Here is a 19,432-nt window from a genome sequence, read left to right as displayed (position 1 = left end):
CTTTTCACACTAGCACCTAGACCATCACATGGTCCTTTCCCGTGTCCCGCTTCTAAGTAGTCCCATGCAGCATCGATACCAAACTCTTCCTTGTGGTCACACAAGCACTGGAAAATGGTCTTGTTTCTGTATTGTGATGCTGGGGAGTCTGTTAGGTAATGCACAAATTCTAGTGCGGGATACTATTCTTTGATGATAGGAACCATCTTTCTCATCATATCAAATACGGTGGTTACATTGTGAGAGAGAGTCTCCGAGACACCAACTATGCTCATATGTGACTTTCGGTGGTCTTTTGGGAAATAAGCGACATCTGTGTGTAATGTTACCATATTGGTGAGGCTGACTGGATTTCCTCAAGAGCCGAACAGGTGAAGTTCTCGGCAAAGTCCATCCAAATCATGACATGTCCTTGTTCCTGGTTTCCTCTAAGAGCCTTCATTTCTGCATACTGGACCTTGAACCTTTGTACGTGCTCTCTAAATGCAACAATCTCTTTCATGAATGCTTCCACAAAGTAATCTTTTGGTAGTTCCTCTTGGACTTGCTTCATTCGGAATTTACCGTTTTCAGATACCTTCTTCCACTCAGTAAATTTCACACGTTCTGTGTTGATACTGTTAAGTCTTGCTTTAATCCCCTCATTGCTATTAGAATTGATAAATGAATCTGGATTCCTTGTGCATCTGTGGTTTTGATTGCTCACAGACCGGAGCTTTAACGCCATGTTTTGGTGACGAGAACACAGACACGTATTCCTGTTACAAAAATTTGCCAATAATACGTGTTTCGGCCTCATAATAGAGAATTGAGATCTGGATATTCCAATTGAAATTTTGCATGTAGATTGTCGAGGTAGTCGTTTAAGACTCGTTTCTGTTCCTTATCTTTTCCAACCGTATCTTTTTTACCTGGTAGGGTTGTTGCGTTATCCTCTCTCTCCAGAAATGCCTTAACTTTCTCAATAATTGTTTTTTTTCTTTTCAGCACGTTTCTTCTTTCTCACGCAGTCTTTCCCTTTGACGGTTCTCCAGTTCACGCCAAGAACTAAACTCATGGCCTTGACACATCTATACTTCCTGACAATCTTCATAGAAACTGCAATTTTCTTTTCTTTTCCCCCCGTTTCTTTCAGATCCTGCTCAAGTACATTGGCGAAGAGAAGTCTCTTTCTAATGTTTCCGTGTTTTCTCGGACTAAGTCCCAGACTTTTCAGTCGACTCTTTGTACGCGACTTTGGGGTTAAACTTTCGGTACACACATTTATGTCATCTTCGTTGATACTGCTTGGGCCCTTATTCTTACGCAGCCTCTCGATTCTTTTCTGGAGAAGTGGGGTTTTATAACGTAACGGAAGTTAAACAAATAACTATATTCACCGCTTTACCTGGCAGGGCAATTAACGAAAACGTGTTAAAAGATGATTAATTTTAAGGATATACCAGTATGTATTGGTGGTAAACGAGAAAATACCTGGATCAGTGTACTGTATTGGTGATATTGCAGTCACGGAAGTTAACATCTTAAATGTCTGTTACCTGAAACGATGTTCTAAGCAATCATAGCATATCAGCTGTGTGATGTACATGCTAACTGAGATAATTCTTGTGTTTGTATATCTCTAATGGATATATTTAAGTAAGAATGCAAGACATTACATTGACAAGTTTTTCATAACAACCATTATAGTTTGAATATTGGCGGTAAAATGTCGATCCATGCGAGATGAGAATGTTGGATTGAAAGAGTTGTACTTGCCTTTATAATAAGTGCGAGCATGGAAGTTGACAATCTTTGGTTGTAAGAGTATTTCATTTTAGTATTTAATCATACTTTGGCAGTAGTTAAGTCTTAATAGACACGCTGTTGTTGTTTATATCTCCGGTAAACACGTCTCGTATGGCGGCCGCCATCATGTTTTTCTATAGCGTATGTGAACCGGAAGTGACGTAAAAGTGCGGGAGTTTCAAATATAGTATGCGCGAGGGCGCATTCGATAAGGGTATAAAAGGCAGAAATTCTCGGCATCTTTACCATTCTGTCAGACGACATTTCTATCAGACGACCATTCCATCAGAACCATTCTAAAGCAGAAATAATGGCTTCATTTGGCTCATTGGTGAGTTTGGTCATAATCTAAAACGAATGTTTTATCCAGATTCGGAATTAATTTAAATATAAATCATATTTCTATAGTCTTTGAGCAAATGTTTCAATTTCGGAACAGATTCCAGATTCGGAACAATGTTCCAAATCTGAAACACTGTATATTTCAATACTAATACTATATAACAGGAGATGCTGGGGATTTCTAAAATACTTTAACTCATGAAGTTGTGTGAATGCTGGACGTAGTATTTTGTACATATTATAAATTATAAACTTGATCCAATTAAATATTGAACTTTATTTCAACTCTCTGTTCTTTGTACTGTGGTAGAGTTAATACAAAAGGATCCATAATTTATGTAACAAATGGTGCAACAAACCGAAACGTTACAATTGGTGTCAGAAGTGGGATTCATACATTTTGTGTTAAAAACCATCAGTACAAAGACTCATTGAAAAATATAACAAATTTCGAAACACAAGTTGAACTATTTATTAAAAAAAAATCCAAGTGATTTAATCAAAATGGATGATTCTTGTGTCACATATGGATATCAAGTTGAACACTCCAGCTCGTACACATCTTCTGAGGAAAGTAATCCACCAACCACGCAATCCTCCAAATCTGAAATAACAGAGAGAAATAACTTAAATGAAATTGGTGAACAATTTGCTCAATTGAGACAAGAAAATCAGAAAACTTTACTTAATCTCAAAATTGAATTGAAAAATGAAGTTCATAGAGATTTACATGAATTGAAGAGATTTCACATCTTTAGATAAAAAGATGAATTTATTGGAACAAAGGGTAAATGAAATTAGAAATGAACCTGTAGTGGCAAATAATTTCATTAGTGAAGAACCCATGCTCCATTCTCATTCTATCAATGACCAGAATTTCAATGGTATTCCTTCAAGGCAGATAACAAAATCCATCCAGATAAAACCCCCAACATATGATGGAGACGATGATTTTGAAGATTATCTATCACAATTTGAGACAATATCACAAATTAATAACTGGGACAGTCGGTCTAAAGCCCTATACCTGGCAAGCAGTCTAAAAGGTTCAGCAAGATCTATACTCAGTGAACTAAACACATCACAAAAACATGACTTCAACACATTAGTCAAAACATAAATGTGAGGTTTGGTTATGAGGAGAGAGCTGAGATGTTCAGAGCAAAACTACAGACAAGACCACCAGGGAAAAACGAATCCTTGTCAGAACTAGCACAAGACATTAGAATGTTGACTCGACGAGCCTATCCAACAGCTTCTGATCCAACTTTGTTCAATGTGTTAGCTTTAGAACATTTTATTGATTCCATCCCAGAGTTCGAAACTAGAATAAAGTTAAGAGAACTTAGACTCAAAGACATAAACGAGGCTGAGATGCATGCAATACGTCTAGAAGCAAATAAACAAGCAGATAGACAACGTGGTAGGTTAGTACATGTGGCAGAGACAGAACCTAACTTGGCAGTCAATAACACAAAAACCTAACACAGAAACAACAGGCATCGACTTTCAAACCTTGAACAAGTCCATAGGAACTTTAAATCAATCTACACAACAATTGGTAGACACACTAAAGAGAAGTGACCAAATCCAACCACAACACAAGAGAAATTCATGGAATGGTAACAGTCATCAATCAAAACAAAATGGTGACAATAACAGACATCAATCTAGGGGAAACTGGAATTATAACCAGAATCAATCCAAGGGAAATAACTGGGGCCATAGCCAGAATCAATCAAAAAGAAATAACTGGGGTCATAACCATTACCAAACAAAAGGTAGGTAACTGGGGCAATAACCAGAATTTTCCAAACCGTCAGTATGGTCAAAGTAACCAGACTCCAAACTCAAGCTATCAGATACCTCAAGAAAACCAGCAGGAACGTGTGAACCAGACAGATCTCTCAGTTCCGGGAAACCTCTAGATGCTGGGTTTGAGGGTCAAAAGTCAGCAGCGAATCTGGGAGGGACCCATGATATTACAGTCAGTAGTATCAACGACAAAGAACAAGGATTGTTTGTATGTACCAAGATTTGTGATCAGTATACACCTTTACTGATTGATACTGGAGCCAGGTATCAGTATTCTAAGCCAAGCATTTATTAATAAATTGAGATCTTCACTAGATCTCCAGATTGAACCATTTAAATTGAACTTGGTAACAGCAACTGGGGAGAAGAAACCTTTTATTGGTAAGTGTACGCTAGAAACTACTCTTGGAAAGACTACAATAACCCATGAGTTTCTTGTCGCTGATATAGGTCAACAAGGTATAATTGGCCTAGACTTCATGACTAAACACATTACAGATCTGTCTTTGAAAGAAAGTTATCTTTATATCAGAGGGGAAAAAGTTCAATGTTTTAGGTTCCAAAATGGAACTGAACCTACTTGCTGTAGGGTGTCACTTTCTGAAGAGGTAAAAATACCCTCAAACAGTGAAATTATTGTTCCTGGGAGAATTATGGACCCAATTTTTAGGGAGACAACTGCTCTAGGAGAAGCTACACCAAGATTCATGGAAAAACATGAAGTATTAGTGGCTAAAAGTCTTGTTGATCCTACTAAAAGAGTTATTCCTTTACGTTTACTTAACATAACTGATCAAGATTGTGTATTACACAGAGGATCAGTGGTAGCTACAATTCAAGTAGTTAGAGAATGTGTTGAAAACCCCCAGGAGGATGTTAGTATAAATCAAGTGAGGTCAGAAAACTCTCAAACTGAACTACCAAAACACTTGGTATCCCTCTATGCGCGTAGTTGCTCTAACCTAAATGAGAAAGAACGGGAAGCTCTGAAAAAGCTATTACTAGATTACCCAGATACCTTCTCTAAATCATAAAATGATTTAGGTTTGACAGATCTAGTGCAGCACCAGATAAACACTGATAATGCTAAACCTATAAAACAACCCCCCAGACGTGTACAACTCTCCTGTAGACAAGAGGTAGACAAAGATGGTTCTCAAAGGTGTAATTGAAGAATCTGAGAGCCCATGGTGTTCTCCAGTTGTACTAGTTCGTAAACGAGATAACACCATAAGATTTTGTATAGATTATAGAAGACTCAATGATGTAACCATCAAAGATAGTCATCCAATACCAAGAATAGATAGTACCCTTGATGCATTAGCCGGATCAAAGTGGTTCTCTACCATTGATCTTAAAAGTGGTTATTGGCAGGTGAAGTTAGATCCTCTGGACCGACCCAAATCAGCTTTTTCAGTAGCAGGTGGAGGTCTATGGCAGTTTGTCACACTTCCATTTGGATTATATAATGCTCCCAGTACATTTGAAAGATTAATGGAGAAAATTCTGAAAAACCTTTCTTTCAAAATATGTATGGTGTATCTAGACGACATCATAGTCTTTTCAAATGATTTTGAAACACATCTACAAAACTTGAGACAAGTTTTTGATAGACTTAAAGGGGCAAACTTAAAAATGAATGCTAAAAAGTGTCATCTATTTCAACTTGAGGCATCATTTTTGGGTCATGTAGTGAGTGAACAAGGAATTACAACAGATCCAGAGAAAATAGAAGCAGTGAAATCATGGGCAATTCCTAAGAATGTAAAAGAGGTCAGACAGTTTCTTGGCTTCATATGTTCTTACTATAGGAAATTTGTAAACAATTTTGCAATCATTGCAAAACCTTTGTACAAACTTACAGAACTTTCTCAGAAGTTCTCATGGTCAGATGATTGTCAGGCTGCATTTGATCTGTTGAAGAGGGCTCTCACTAGTTCTCCAATCTTGGCTTTTCCATCTCCCAAAGGGCAGTTCATCTTGGACACAGATGCCTCCAACTTTGGAATGGGAGCAGTCCTGTCACAAGTACAGGAAGGAAGAGAAAAAGTCATTTGTTATTACAGCACAACTTTCAGTCGAACTGAACGTAAATACTGTGTAACAAGGAGGGAACTACTAGCAATCGTTAGCTCTATTAAACAGTTCCACCACTATCTATATGGACAAAACTTTAAAGTAAGAACCGATCATGGTGCTCTCACATGGTTACTTAACTTTAAGAACCCTGAAGCTCAACTAGCTCGGTGGTTTGAAATTCTGTCTTCTTATCAATTTTCTATTGAATACAGAGCAGGCCGTGTGCATAACAACGCAGATGCCATGTCTAGACGGCCATGTAAAGAGTCAAACTGTGGTCATTGTGAAAAAGCTGAACAAAAAATTGATATGTCATCTGAACACGAAGATGATAAAGTAGAAAATGTATTTGTTGTTAACAGGTCTTCTGAGTCAAAAAAAGCTAAACTTGTGGCCGACCCCCGAAATGGACTGGACAACATGGACAGGGAAGTCGCTGGGCTACCTGTGGATAGAAACATAAGTAATATAAACAAACCACAAACGAATGACAAAAATCCTAAGATTCCTGATACAAATGGTATACTTTGCCACAAATGGGATATGGGCAAAGGGAGACAACCCACCTATCAAATGGTGATCCCTAAAACCCTCACCACATTAATACTTCAGTACCTTCATAACAGTATTACTGGAGGTCATTTGGGTATTAAGAAAACATTGTCAACAGTCAGAGAGATATTTTTGGCATAAAATGTCGAAAGATATTCAACATTGGTGCAAGACATGCAATAAATGTGCTGCACGAAAGTCACCCAACAAACGTGCACATGGTCCATTACAAACTTACAATGTAGGTGTTCCTATGGAACGATGGGCAATGGATGTTTTGGGTCCTTTACCACTTATTAGTATCTTGTAGTTGCTGATTACTTCACCAAATGGGTAGAGGCTATCCCTATGAGGAATAAAAAGGCCACAACCGATAGCACAGACATTTATCAATAGAATAATTACTGTTTTTGGGGTACCAAGTCAGCTTCATACTGATCAAGGAGCTAACTTTGGATCTGATGTGTTTAAGGTAGTCTGTAATATACTTGGTATAGAAAAGACGAGGACCATACCCTACCGACCACAATCAGATGGCATGTTAGAGAGGGCAAACAGGACCATAGAGTCTATGCTCTCAGCTTTTGTGTCAGAAAACAAAAGAGATTGGGATGAGGAAATTTACCTTCTCATGATGGCATATCGTTCCGCTGAACATGATACAACAGGTGTTTCCCCCAATGAAATGGTGTTTGGTCACCCCATCAGCCTTCCGGTAGATCTGGTACTTGGTCGTGTTGAAGCCGAAACATACAACACTCGTACAGACTATGCGTATCTTCTCAACAAACAGATAGAGAATATACATGAGTTTGCTCGTGAAAGGATTCAATTATCTTCATCAAACATGAAGAAGGGGTATGATAAACGGGTTCAAATGAATTGCTATAACAAAGCTGATGCAGTTTGGCGATACAACCCGCGTTACCAGGGTACAGGTTCAAAACTAAGTTGCCCATGGGAAGGTCCATATCTGGTTGTTGAACGAATCAATGACATATTGTATCGTATCAAGAACAAGAGGCCCAAAGGGCCTTAACGGTCACCTGAGATTTGAAATATTTCGGCCAACTAAATTGACCCTTTTTGGCCCCACCCATCAGTCCTAATGGGGTCAGTCTATGAAGAGTATTTGATTCTAACATATCTGAGAGTAGAGAAGAAGATTTTTGAAATTTCAGTCAATTTGACCCTTTTTGGCCCCGCCCACCAGCCCCTGGGGGTCAACCAGGGCCAACATGTACATAACATCAAACTCTAATCCCATGATGATAATTTGAACCAAGTTAGAATGAATTCCAATAGAAATCCAACAAATAATAGTCAAAAATGTGATTTCCCTATATAAACTATAGTAAAGTTTACCCCCTCCCCAGGGGCAAACGTGAGACCCCAGGGTCATGAAATTCACAAATTTGGTAAAGCACCATAAGACCCTTTCATCTATGCAGAGTATTTGATTCTAACATATCTGAGAGTATAGATAAAGATTTTTGAAATTTCAGTCAATTTGACCCTTTTTGGCCCCGCCCACCAGCCCCTGGAGGTCAACCAGGGCCAACATGTACATAACATCAAACTGTAATCCAATGCTGATAATTTGAACCAAGTTAGAATGAATTCCAATACAAATCCAACAAAAAATAGTCAAAAATGTGATTTCCCTATATAAACTATAGTAAAGTTTACCCCCTACCCAGGAGCAAACGTGAGACCCCAGGGTCATGAAATTCACAATTTTGGTAAAGCACCTGAAGAGCCTTCCATCTATGAAGAGTATTTGATTCTAACATATCTGAGAGTAGAGAAGAAGATTTTTGAAATTTCAGTCAATTTGACCCTTTTTGGCCCCGCCCACCAGCCCCTGGGGGTCAACCAGGGCCAACATGTACATAACATCAAACTCTAATCCCATGATGATAATTTGAACCAAGTTAGAATGAATTCCAATAGAAATCCAACAAATAATAGTCAAAAATGTGATTTCCCTATATAAACTATAGTAAAGTTTACTACCTCCCCAGGGGCAAACATGAGACCCCAGGGTCATGAAATTCACAATTTTGGTAAAGCACCTTAAGACCCTTCCATCTATGAAGAGTATTTGATTCTACCATATCTGAGAGTAGAGAAGAAGATTTTTGAAATTTCAGTCAATTTGACCCTTTTTGGCCCCGCCCACCAGCCCCTGGGGGTCAACCAGGGCCAACATGTACATACCATCAAACTGTCATCCCATGCTGATAATTTGATACAAGTTAGAATGAATTCCAATACAAATCCAACAAATAATAGTCAAAAATGTGATTTCCCTATATAAACTATACTAAAGTTTACCCCCTCCCCAGGGGCAAACGTGAGACCCCAGGGTCATGAAATTCACAATTTTGGTAAAGCACCTTAAGACCCTTCCATCTATTAAGAGTATTCGATTCTACCATATCTGAGAGTAGAGAAGAAGATTTTTGAAGTTTTAGTCAATTTGACCCTTTTTGGCCCCACCCCTCAGGCCCCTGGGGGCTGGGGACCATATAATTCACAATTTTGGTTGACCTTCAGCCATAGAAACTTTCTGCCAAATTTCATTGAATTTTGTTAAGTGGTTTTGGAGAAGAAGTCGAAAATGTAAAAAGTTTACGGACGCACGACGGACGACGGACGACGGACGACGACGGACAAAAGGCGATTAGAATAGGTCACTTGAGACTTCGTCTCAGGTGACCTAAAAATCCAAGATCCAGAATTAAAGTTGTACACCACAATCACCTTAAACGTTACAATGGCTTAAATACACCCACATGGTTAAAAGAATAGGGGTGTTCACATTTAAATTCATACACACACTAAAAGTATCCTGCTGAACCAGCTTCGACTATTAGGCCTGGTACAATTCTTTACGAAATTCACAGAATTATCTCCCTTGAATAAGATGGGAATTACCAAAATGATACATTTTTAAGAGAAATACCTAATAGTGGGTTATTCTCTATCAGACAATTTTTATTCTTTCAGTTGGTAACTCGCTACCTGTGTGCTATATGCAATGGGGACCAGGAGTTTAATAGGCAACTATATTGTGAAAGACATATCATGGCTGCCCATTCTGGGTTCGGCTATCGATGCAATGATTGTCTGCAGGTGTACTCCAGAGAGGGAAAGCACAAGAAATGCACCTCATCAGGTTTCACCATCATTAAAAGAATGACGATGACCTTTACAGAGCTGAAAGAGGAAGAATACATAATGTACGCCAGCAGGGCTACATCTTTAATAAAATCTATAAGAAGGGAAGCTATCACAAAGGCAGAGGAGACAGAGAGCATCAGAGATAGCTATTTACTGAAGAGGAAGGAAACTGGACGGAAAGATAACAATGACCAGGGAAAGAGGAACTGAAAGAGGTGTGAGGAAGACAAAAATTGACAGAAAGGAAAATAATGAAGAAGGAAAGAAATAGAAAACAGATTATATGGATATAGAAAGAAAAGAAGACGAAAAGAAAGAAAATGATGCGGACAAAGAAAGGAAACAAATTAGGCTGAAAGAAGGAAAGAAGATTGATACAGAAAGGAAAGAAATTGGGCAGAAAGAAGGAAAGAAGATTGACACAGAAAGGAAAGAAATTGGACAGAAAGAAGGAAAGAAGATGGATACAGAAAGGAAGGAAATTGGAAAGAGAGAAGGAAAAGAGATAAATTCAGATAAGAAAGAGATAAAGGAAGTAGAAAACGTTTGGTATGCCAGAAAGCCGACCCAACCAGCACGGCCATATAATAAGAAGTTGAAATCAATAACCCAACAGTCAGTAGTAAATGCAAAAGGGGACGCAGAGAAAACACAACCAACCAATGTGGACAAAAGGAGAAGTTGGCTTCCGGGGAGTCAGATGCTGGACCAACTAGGACTGAACATGTCAGAATCAGACTGACTCAGACGAGGAAAATGACGTAGTTGAAATACATGTATCTACAGATGAAGAGGACATAGACGACCAGCAAGACATCAACAACAACGACAGAGGACAATCACCTGAGGACAAGGATGTGGATATTGCAAAGGACGACGACTCTAGATCTGTATCAGTTCGACTTATCACCGACGAGGACATGGAAAAGAAAGCCAAATCTGACAGACAAGACATGAAGAAGACTATTATCACCATTACACCACAGTATATACCAACCTACACCACAGTATATACCAACCGGCAAAAGTACCATAAAGTTAAGGAAGATGGCTGCAATACAGAATAAAAGAATTATATTGAATGTTGGAGGGACCAAATTTGAAACTTCCATAAAACCCTAGAAAATGAACCAACTGGAATACTTGCAAGGATGATTGCTCAGGACTCACCTATGACACCATATGAAGTTGACAACATCAACAGCTACTTCATCAACAGAGACCCACGACACTTCCAAATTTATCTTAAATTATTTACGTAATACTAATTTTGCGTGTATGGCCAGACTCCTGCCGGCAGGAACATTATTTCTAGAGGAACTCCTAGTTGAGGCGAAGTACTACCAGCTGGCTGGATTGGAAAATCTGTGTGAAAGAAAGATTCAGGAAAGTAACTATTAAATGTGTTTATAATTAGAAAGTGGACAGAGTGACAATCATGTAATTCAACGAGTGACTGCATATAATTATTCTCCTTAGTATTATACAGTGATGTGCATATTGCAATATATATATTTAATTCCAAAGGAGTGAATTATTTAAATATCCAGTGCTCTTTATAAATAGTTAAATTTAAATATCTAGTGTGATATAAAATTACAAAGTAACAATATATCTTTCGTGAAGTGTACGCAAAGGAAAATGGATTTCCGTGTGATATTCTGCATTTACAATATATATATGGTATTCACAAGTACAGTACCTGTATTCTACAAATACAGTACTTTGATTTCACCAGAGGATACTTACCTCAAATACCTTGTATGGATTATATATATACATCAATACCTGGAATTTACCGGACGATACTTACCTGAACATTATTAGTTGTGCCGGTATAAATATTCTCCAAATGTTATCAAGTCGAGCGTCATCAGACATTCATAGTTTAAATAATTATATGTCATCATTGTTCACTTTAACCAATGTTAAGTTTTGCAACGTTACAGTAATACTTCAATATTATAAGTTACGGTTAATATTTCGAATATCATCGTAGATATGATAACTTGTGAATTTTTACGTTGTACATTATGTTTATATTTAATTATTATTCAAATTCGAGACGAATTTTATTAAGTGGAGGGGCAGTGTAACGTACCTCAAAATAAGCATCATCGTGGTCGAGGAATATAGTTTGAATATTGGCGGTAAACTGTCGATCCATGCGAGATGAGAATGTTGGATTGAAAGAGTTGTATTTGCCTTTATAATAAGGTTTGGTTTGGTTTATTTTGTTTAACGTCCTATTAACATCTAAGGTCATTTAAGGACGGCCTCCCGTGCGTGCGACTTGCATGCGTGTGGTGAGTGCGTATGTGTGTTTTGGGAGGCTGCGGTATGTTCGTGTTAAGTCTCCTTGTGATAGGCCGGAACTTTTGCCGATTTATAGTGCTACCTCACTGAAGCATACTGCCGAAGACACCCAGCAGCACACCCCAACCGGTCACATTATACTGGCAACGGGCGAACCAGTCGTCCCACTCCTTGTATGCTGAGCGCTAAGCAGAAGCAGCAACTACCATTTTTAAAGACTCTGGTATGTCTCGGCCAGGGGACAGAACCCAAAGCCTTCCTCACAGGGGCGAACGCTCAACCAAAGGCCAAAAGTGAGGCAGTGTCAAGGGAGACGTTAGGAAGAAGAAAATTAAGAAAGAAGAGAAAAGATAAGATCCCAAGTTTAGTCGCCTCTTACGATCATGCAATGGGGGCAGCAGGTACAATTCTTACGCCCTACCTGCAGGGCAGCAACGCTATTGAAATGAAGTTATTCTATACTGAAATTAGAAAGTAAAAATAAGCTGTTTCTTATTACATTGTTACCTGTCTAAACTATAAGTCATTGAGACTAAACGTATTGGCCGGTTTATGCAGGTGTCCGGTATGTAGAGGTAAAATGTTGAATGATATATTTTCAGAAAAAAAATAATGCAAATCAAATTAAGAAATGATGCAGTTCTTATCTTGTTATATTCAAATATCAAGTCATTGCTTTAAAAAATAAAGAAAGATATTAAAGTAAAAAAAAAAAAAGTATAATTCCCAATGGTATAATAAATGTAAATTCACCATTTCCCGTAAACCAACCTATAGCCTTATACCCGTAATTAGTACACATTGTTCTCGTCAAGGAAATAGGATTGTAGAGCCTGAGGTACAATTTGCCTCTGGGCAGTTGGACACTTTGGTTTGGTTTATTTTGTTTAACGTCCTATTAACAGCTAAGGTCATTTAAGGACGGCCTCCCGTGCGTGTAACATGCATGCGTGTGGTGAGTGCGTATGTGTGTTTTGGGAGGCTGCGGTATGTTCGTGTTAAGGCTTCTTGTGATAGGCCGGAACTTTTGCCGATTTATAGTGCTACCTCACTGAAGCATACTGCCGCAGACACCCAGCAGCACTCCCACTCGGTCACATTATACTGACAACGGGCGAACCAGTCGTCCCACTCAAAATATGCTGAGCGCTAAGCAGGAGTAGCAACTACCATTTTTAATGACTCTGGTATGTCTCGGCCAGGGGACAGAACCCAAAGCCTTCTTCACAGGGGCGAATGCTCAACTAAAGGCCAAAGGTGAGGCATTGTCAAGGGAGACATTAGGAAGAATAAAAGTTGTACACTCAACTGTATCTTCTTCCTTTCAATCCATGAACATAATTTCTGTTACAATCTGTTATAATAACCCGCTCTCGTCAAAATATTTCACTTGGCGTGTAGTTTGATGACGCATGTAATCAATAAACTCTTGAGAATAATCCATGTTTGCATTAGAAAACCTGTTTCCAATAGGTCGGTTTTCAAAAGTAAAGTAAAAGTATTTTTTCTGACGGTAGATATTTCCTTATAGCTGTTGAGATCCTCTGTTGTGGGGGCGGTTTATTTACGGTCGAAAATTCATCAGTTTTACGCCAATCTCCTGAGATATCGTAGGTTTATCCCTTTTCAGAAATTCGATGAAATCGACTTCTTCATCAGAAAATCGTCGTGGTCTCCCTGCTGTTGTCTGTGGTTTTGAAGTGACATCCCCTCCTTATTCAACTAAATGTTTTACAACTTGATTTCTGGTCTTGTTTGGAATACACGTTCTTCCTTCCTTGGACGTCATTACACAATGCTAAAACTATGCACTGTATCCAATGTAATTTGGTTCACACACCTGATAGCTTCAATTACATCGGGCGCGAAGATAAGGTGACTGGTTTGTTGGCCTCGTGGGATTAGTCCATTGTTTGAAACTGTACAGCAATCAATCCTGAATTACGGATAATATAATCGGAATGTAACCTGTCATTCCCATCTTTATATGCAAAGTGGACTCGTTCATCTTGCAACCCTGCTTATTCGACTGTAAAAGTGAAACGTAACACTGTAATTATGTCGACTCCATCAAAGGATATGGACATTTCAGAATAGTTACAGGGAATTGATATATCCCTTCTGAAGTATAAAGAAGACTTAGTGAAAATGGACTTCACATCATCAAAATGTATGAAGTTTTTTACGGTGGCGAATTTTGATTTCTTTTCAATCAAACCTGGTGCTGTTCATAGACGGATGTTACTAAATGGCGCGGCAAAGCTGCAAACACCTTTATCTAAATTAAGACTTCAAAACACCAAAGATACAGATGAAAATATGTTTGAAAAAAAGTTTGAACGGAAGACATTTTCATTTTCGGACACTGATCTAGAACGTGTCGGAAATAATAGACACTTCTGAAAAATATCACAGTCCAATTCAACTTGCTGTATCTGAAAGTGAGGACCAGTTACAAGTCATCAAAGTCGAACAACAAAGTGCAAAGGATCACGCCGAAGTCTAAAAATATCAACATGCTAATCCCAGGTTAATTGTGGATAAAAGTTTAGCCCAGTGTAGTTTGTGTCATTTGAGAGGACATACCAAACGGCGATGTGTTAATGGTCCCTGTTTGGGGCTCCACAAATGCGACGACATTGATAAACATCCTTCGGAAAAAAAGACTGGTTGTTGAGGCAAATGGGCGAGTTAAAGCTAGACTAAATTAATAAACAAATACACAATAAGAACACCAGCAGGTCGCGTCGTTAGACAAACATTAGTAAACATTGAACCATTTACCATTAAACACTTTGTATTGGTTTCATTGATCTACAAAGTGAGGACGGCTTTTGGTTCTGTCCCCTAGCCGAGACATACCAGAGTCTTTAACAAGAGGCCCATGGGGCCTGCATCGCTCACCTGGATATTTTGCAAATATGAAAAAGCATCTTGTAAGTTGGTTTTATTTGCCATCTGATTGCAATAATTAGTAAAAACAAAATTATCTGGAAAGCTCTGAATTTGGAAAGTTGGTAATACGGCTTTCTCTTTGAAGTGTTACCTTCCAAGTTCAGAGATTAGAGGTAAGTATACGTTGATGGCCATACCTAATTTTTGTATGCATGTAGATCAACACATATTTCCTAATTTTCATATATTCCGACATTGATCAATTTTTAACGTTTTTTATTTTTTTCCGCAGCAGAACATAAGGAGTGTTACAGCTGCTTCATGTAGACTCAGTTATAATTTTGTTCTTTTATAACATTACAGACACAATGTAGTTATATACAAAAAGCAATATTTAAATGGTCCTTCTTTAAAATGAACTGTTATTTTTACACACAACTGATATTGTCAATTTTATTTGCTTTTCATGTTTATTCCAAAGGTCGTCAGCGAAAAGAGTCGAAGTAAAATTTTATGCAGTCTTGATTTGTAGATCAGTGATCATAAACGTGTTCAAAAGCAATATTTTACAGTAAATGGTGCTTCTTTGAAATGAAATTTAATTTTGCACAAAAATAACATTGTCATTTCATTTGTCTTTGCAGTTTCAAATGATCTGTATAAATATTATCAATGGAAGCCATGTTTTATTTAATGAAGTGTTGATTTGTAGAAGTTTCAGTAATAGTTTGTTAAAATCAGTGAATTTTTTTATGTCTTTTTTTTTTTGATAATGGTACAAAGCTGAACAAATGCACATGTAACATGTCTACATAACATATCAATTTAATGCAAGAGCATGTATTGAGAGTGGCAAATTTGGGTTTAATAACATTGCTCTCTTGGTATTGATAGGGTTTTAAGGCTCTGTTATTCTGTCATGAGAATGGCAGTGCTGCATTACACACTATATCATAAGCAGTACAAAAATAAAAACACAATCATTTTTTTTTTTTCGAAGAAATGTATTTATTTACCCATTTTTAAATTATAATGCTCAATTTTAGAATCACAAATATTGTACATGTACCTTATGTGCTGATTTTCCCTCAAATGTCAATAAGGATTCAGGAATTACAATGCAAGATGAAGAAGCCTTGCATCAAGGAAATTAATTATATCAAGGAATCCTGAATCAGCTTTTACCATGAACATCATATCATTAGATAAAAATATTTTTTAAAGATGAAACAAATTATGTCTTTTCACAGATTTGGAAATTTAAGTTTATCAGCTGGTGATTTTGGTGCACAAGTACCTTTTCTAGTCAATATCCAAGCATGTGTACATTTACCTTATAGGTACATGTATTTGTATTTCATATCAAATATTAATGTAGAGGGTGAGTTTACGAGCATTTACTGCTGCGGCAGTGACCCCTCTACTATATACTTACCCATTTTTTCATATTTATTGTATAGCTTGGTATTTCCATTCAAAGTGTTTTCAGATAGACTGTAAGGCAGATCAACGCACCATTATTTTCTTGCATGTTTTCAATAATGCACTTCATTCAAGCAAGGTCAAATAAACAATGTTTCTTTTCATGGAGAATAAATTTCAAAAGTTTTGAGGAACAATGTTCATGAAATTGCTATTCAGGATTCAATAATAATTCATTTTTGGGAGTATTACTAATATGATAAAAGGTTTGATTTATGACAACAATTTAGTGAACCCAAAGAAGAAGAAAAAAAATTATAGTTATGAAATCCAAGATGAAACCTATGTGAAACTTATATGCATACAAGTAATAAACTTGAACAAATATTGATAAAATGCGGGCTTACTATAACATTATAAGAGATTAATTAAATTGGAAACTAATGCCTTTCCATTGGGAAAATATACATGATGCATATAAAGATGTCACTTTTAAATGTTACATGAAACCCTTGCATGTTAAAAATGGATATTGTGGTAAAATTTATGGAAAAACAAAGCTTGGGATAAACAGTTAAAATATAACACTAAAAACTGAGTTATGTGAACTTGTGTACATTATTGAACAGAGTATGGTGAAATAAACATTTATATGTATATCAGTATATTATGGTTAACTACACATAATATTTCAAAAGAAAATGTTTAACCATGCACGTTTCAATTAAGTATGGTAAACCATACACATATCAAGGAAGTATGGTGAACCATTAACATTCAGTGGAGATAACACACAAATTAATTAATGTGTTTCTACATATACAGAATAATATAGCTTTAAAATACCAAGATTTTGGTTCATGGTAAATGGAATTGCTGTTTCCTTCCATACAAAAGAAATTGTCATATTAACATTCAAATTACATTTTATGATAAGTTTGGATTAAGAAGACCGTCATTCTCATAATGAGTAAGGTACTATTGGTATATACTATTCCTTATATGATCTCATAGCAATATCATTGTTGAAACCTTTAAAAAGTTCAGTGCAATTGTGAGTTCACATTCTGAGGCTGAACAAAATTTGTGGTGACCAGCTCACATTTTGTTAGTGATGATGTAGTAGATTGTCCAGTACAGTTTGGAGTTCTGAGTGACCGATACACTTGTAGGCTCACATTTTGTCACTGATGATGGCTTAGAGTGTCCAGTACAATTTTGAGTTCTGAGTGACCGATACAATTGTAGGCACACATTTTGTCACTGATGATGGCTTAGAGTGTCCAGTACAATTTTGAGTTCTGAGTGACCGATACAGTTGTAGGCTCACATTTTGTCACTGATGATGGCTTAGAGTGTCCAGTACAATTTTGAGTTCTGAGTGACCGATACAATTGTAGGCTCACATTTTGTCACTGATGATGGCTTAGAGTGTCCAGTACAGTTTCGAGTCACTGCAGTCACACATTCCTTCACTTGATCAGTCCATTATAAGTAACTGGAATTGCTGATCTGATTAAGAACCCTGGAAGTCCTGTTATAACTGTGCCACCCAATCATCCTAATATCTTGTATGACATTATATAAGTCAAATGTATTTAAAACTAATATTATATATATATATACATAAAATCAGAAGGCAAATTGTGGTTACTGGGCTTATTGCATAAATAATATGTTTTAAAACACTTTTGATTGTTACATCCCCTTACTGCCATCCACAGGGACTTGGCATGATTTTCCGACCGGCAGTCCATATATATAAATATATATATATATGGACTGCAGTTGGAAACCGTGCAAAGTCCCTGTGATCAAACCCAACCCTGGAGGCCCGGATTTGTTATGCATTACCTCCTTTTTGCCCCAAATTGCTCCGGTATATCATTATCACTCAAACTGCAGCATAAACTAGCTTATGATCTGTCCAGCAACATTCGATAACACTTGTAGTATAATTTTGCATGTTGGTGAAGATGAGATCAAGAGTGGAGCCATTATCTGTTGTTACAGAGGATACTATTTGTTTGCACTGGAATTCCCTGGTCATCCATTTCAGGAATTTGTCATCTGAGATTGTGTCTACATTGAAATCACCAAGAATGAGAAAATTTTCATTAAGTGTTATTTGAGATGCAATGTGTGTTTCAATGTGGTTTTGCAGCTTAGGATAACCACACTGTGGTGATTTATAAACTATTGCAATTTGCACCAAAGTGTCATTTTTTCTAACACTTGTCACCATACATTCAAATTCAAATGAACTAAAAGTGTAAATATTTGACACATCAATATTATTTCCAAAATACATGGCTAAACCATGATGAGGACAATCAGTAGCTATCTGTTGGTCATTTCTGCTTATGTGAAATCCTTCAAGTTTCAAGTTTTCATCAGAAATATTTGGCTTAAGTTTAGTCTCAGCAAAAGCTAAAACATCAGCACCTATGATATTATAATCAACTTTGATGTCTCTGTGATGTAGTGGAAGTGATCGAACATTCAGGAAAGCAACTTTTAATTTGCATGGTGAAACAGTGTATGGTGGAATGTAACATAGGTTCATACTAGCCTCTGAATGCAGTCTTTGCATTTCTTCAGTTACTGATTGATCTACTGATATCTTTTCTTCATTTAAATTCAACAAGTAGAGGTCCAACAAATTTCTAACACGACTTAAGGCAACATAGTGCATATGGGGTTGTTTTCTGGGAGAAGTCATGTCTACAACAACTTTTGCAAAGTACATCCTTGTGATTTGTGAATAGTTTTTGCAGCAGCTGGTCTAATTGGAAATTGTATGCGAATGTATGATTTACGATTGTACATGAAATTACGCTGAGTATCAAATATAGGAGTCCACGAATTGGCAAGATCAGGTGAACGCAAGTGGTTATATGTCCTTCTTGTATCTAGTCCTGTTGAGTCATCTTCAAACTGGACCCATATGATGCTTGGGCGGTCAGTGTCAGCTTGCTTGTAGTCAATTTTTTGTACATGGCAGCATGCACCATTTACTAGTCCATCTGCTATGTTC

The 19,432-nt window shown here is 37.2% G+C and overlaps 1 protein-coding gene across 1 annotated transcript; it reads left to right on the top strand.

Annotated features, from left to right (window-relative positions):
- The first annotated feature begins 10,045 nt into the window (after positions 1–10,045).
- On the top strand, positions 10,046–11,163 carry LOC117344675 (myb-like protein X). The gene is made up of 3 exons (XM_033907503.1): positions 10,046–10,442; positions 10,549–10,747; positions 11,049–11,163. Exons 1-3 carry the CDS (start codon positions 10,046–10,048, stop codon positions 11,161–11,163), a joined length of 711 nt encoding a protein of 236 aa, XP_033763394.1.
- The last annotated feature ends 8,269 nt before the right edge of the window (positions 11,164–19,432 follow it).

Source organism: Pecten maximus, chromosome 16 (assembly GCF_902652985.1).
Source record: "Pecten maximus chromosome 16, xPecMax1.1, whole genome shotgun sequence".
Classification (NCBI taxonomy): Eukaryota; Metazoa; Mollusca; class Bivalvia; order Pectinida; family Pectinidae; genus Pecten; species Pecten maximus.
Note: the sequence above shows the minus strand (reverse complement) of the source record. Positions and strands in the feature narration are given on the sequence as shown.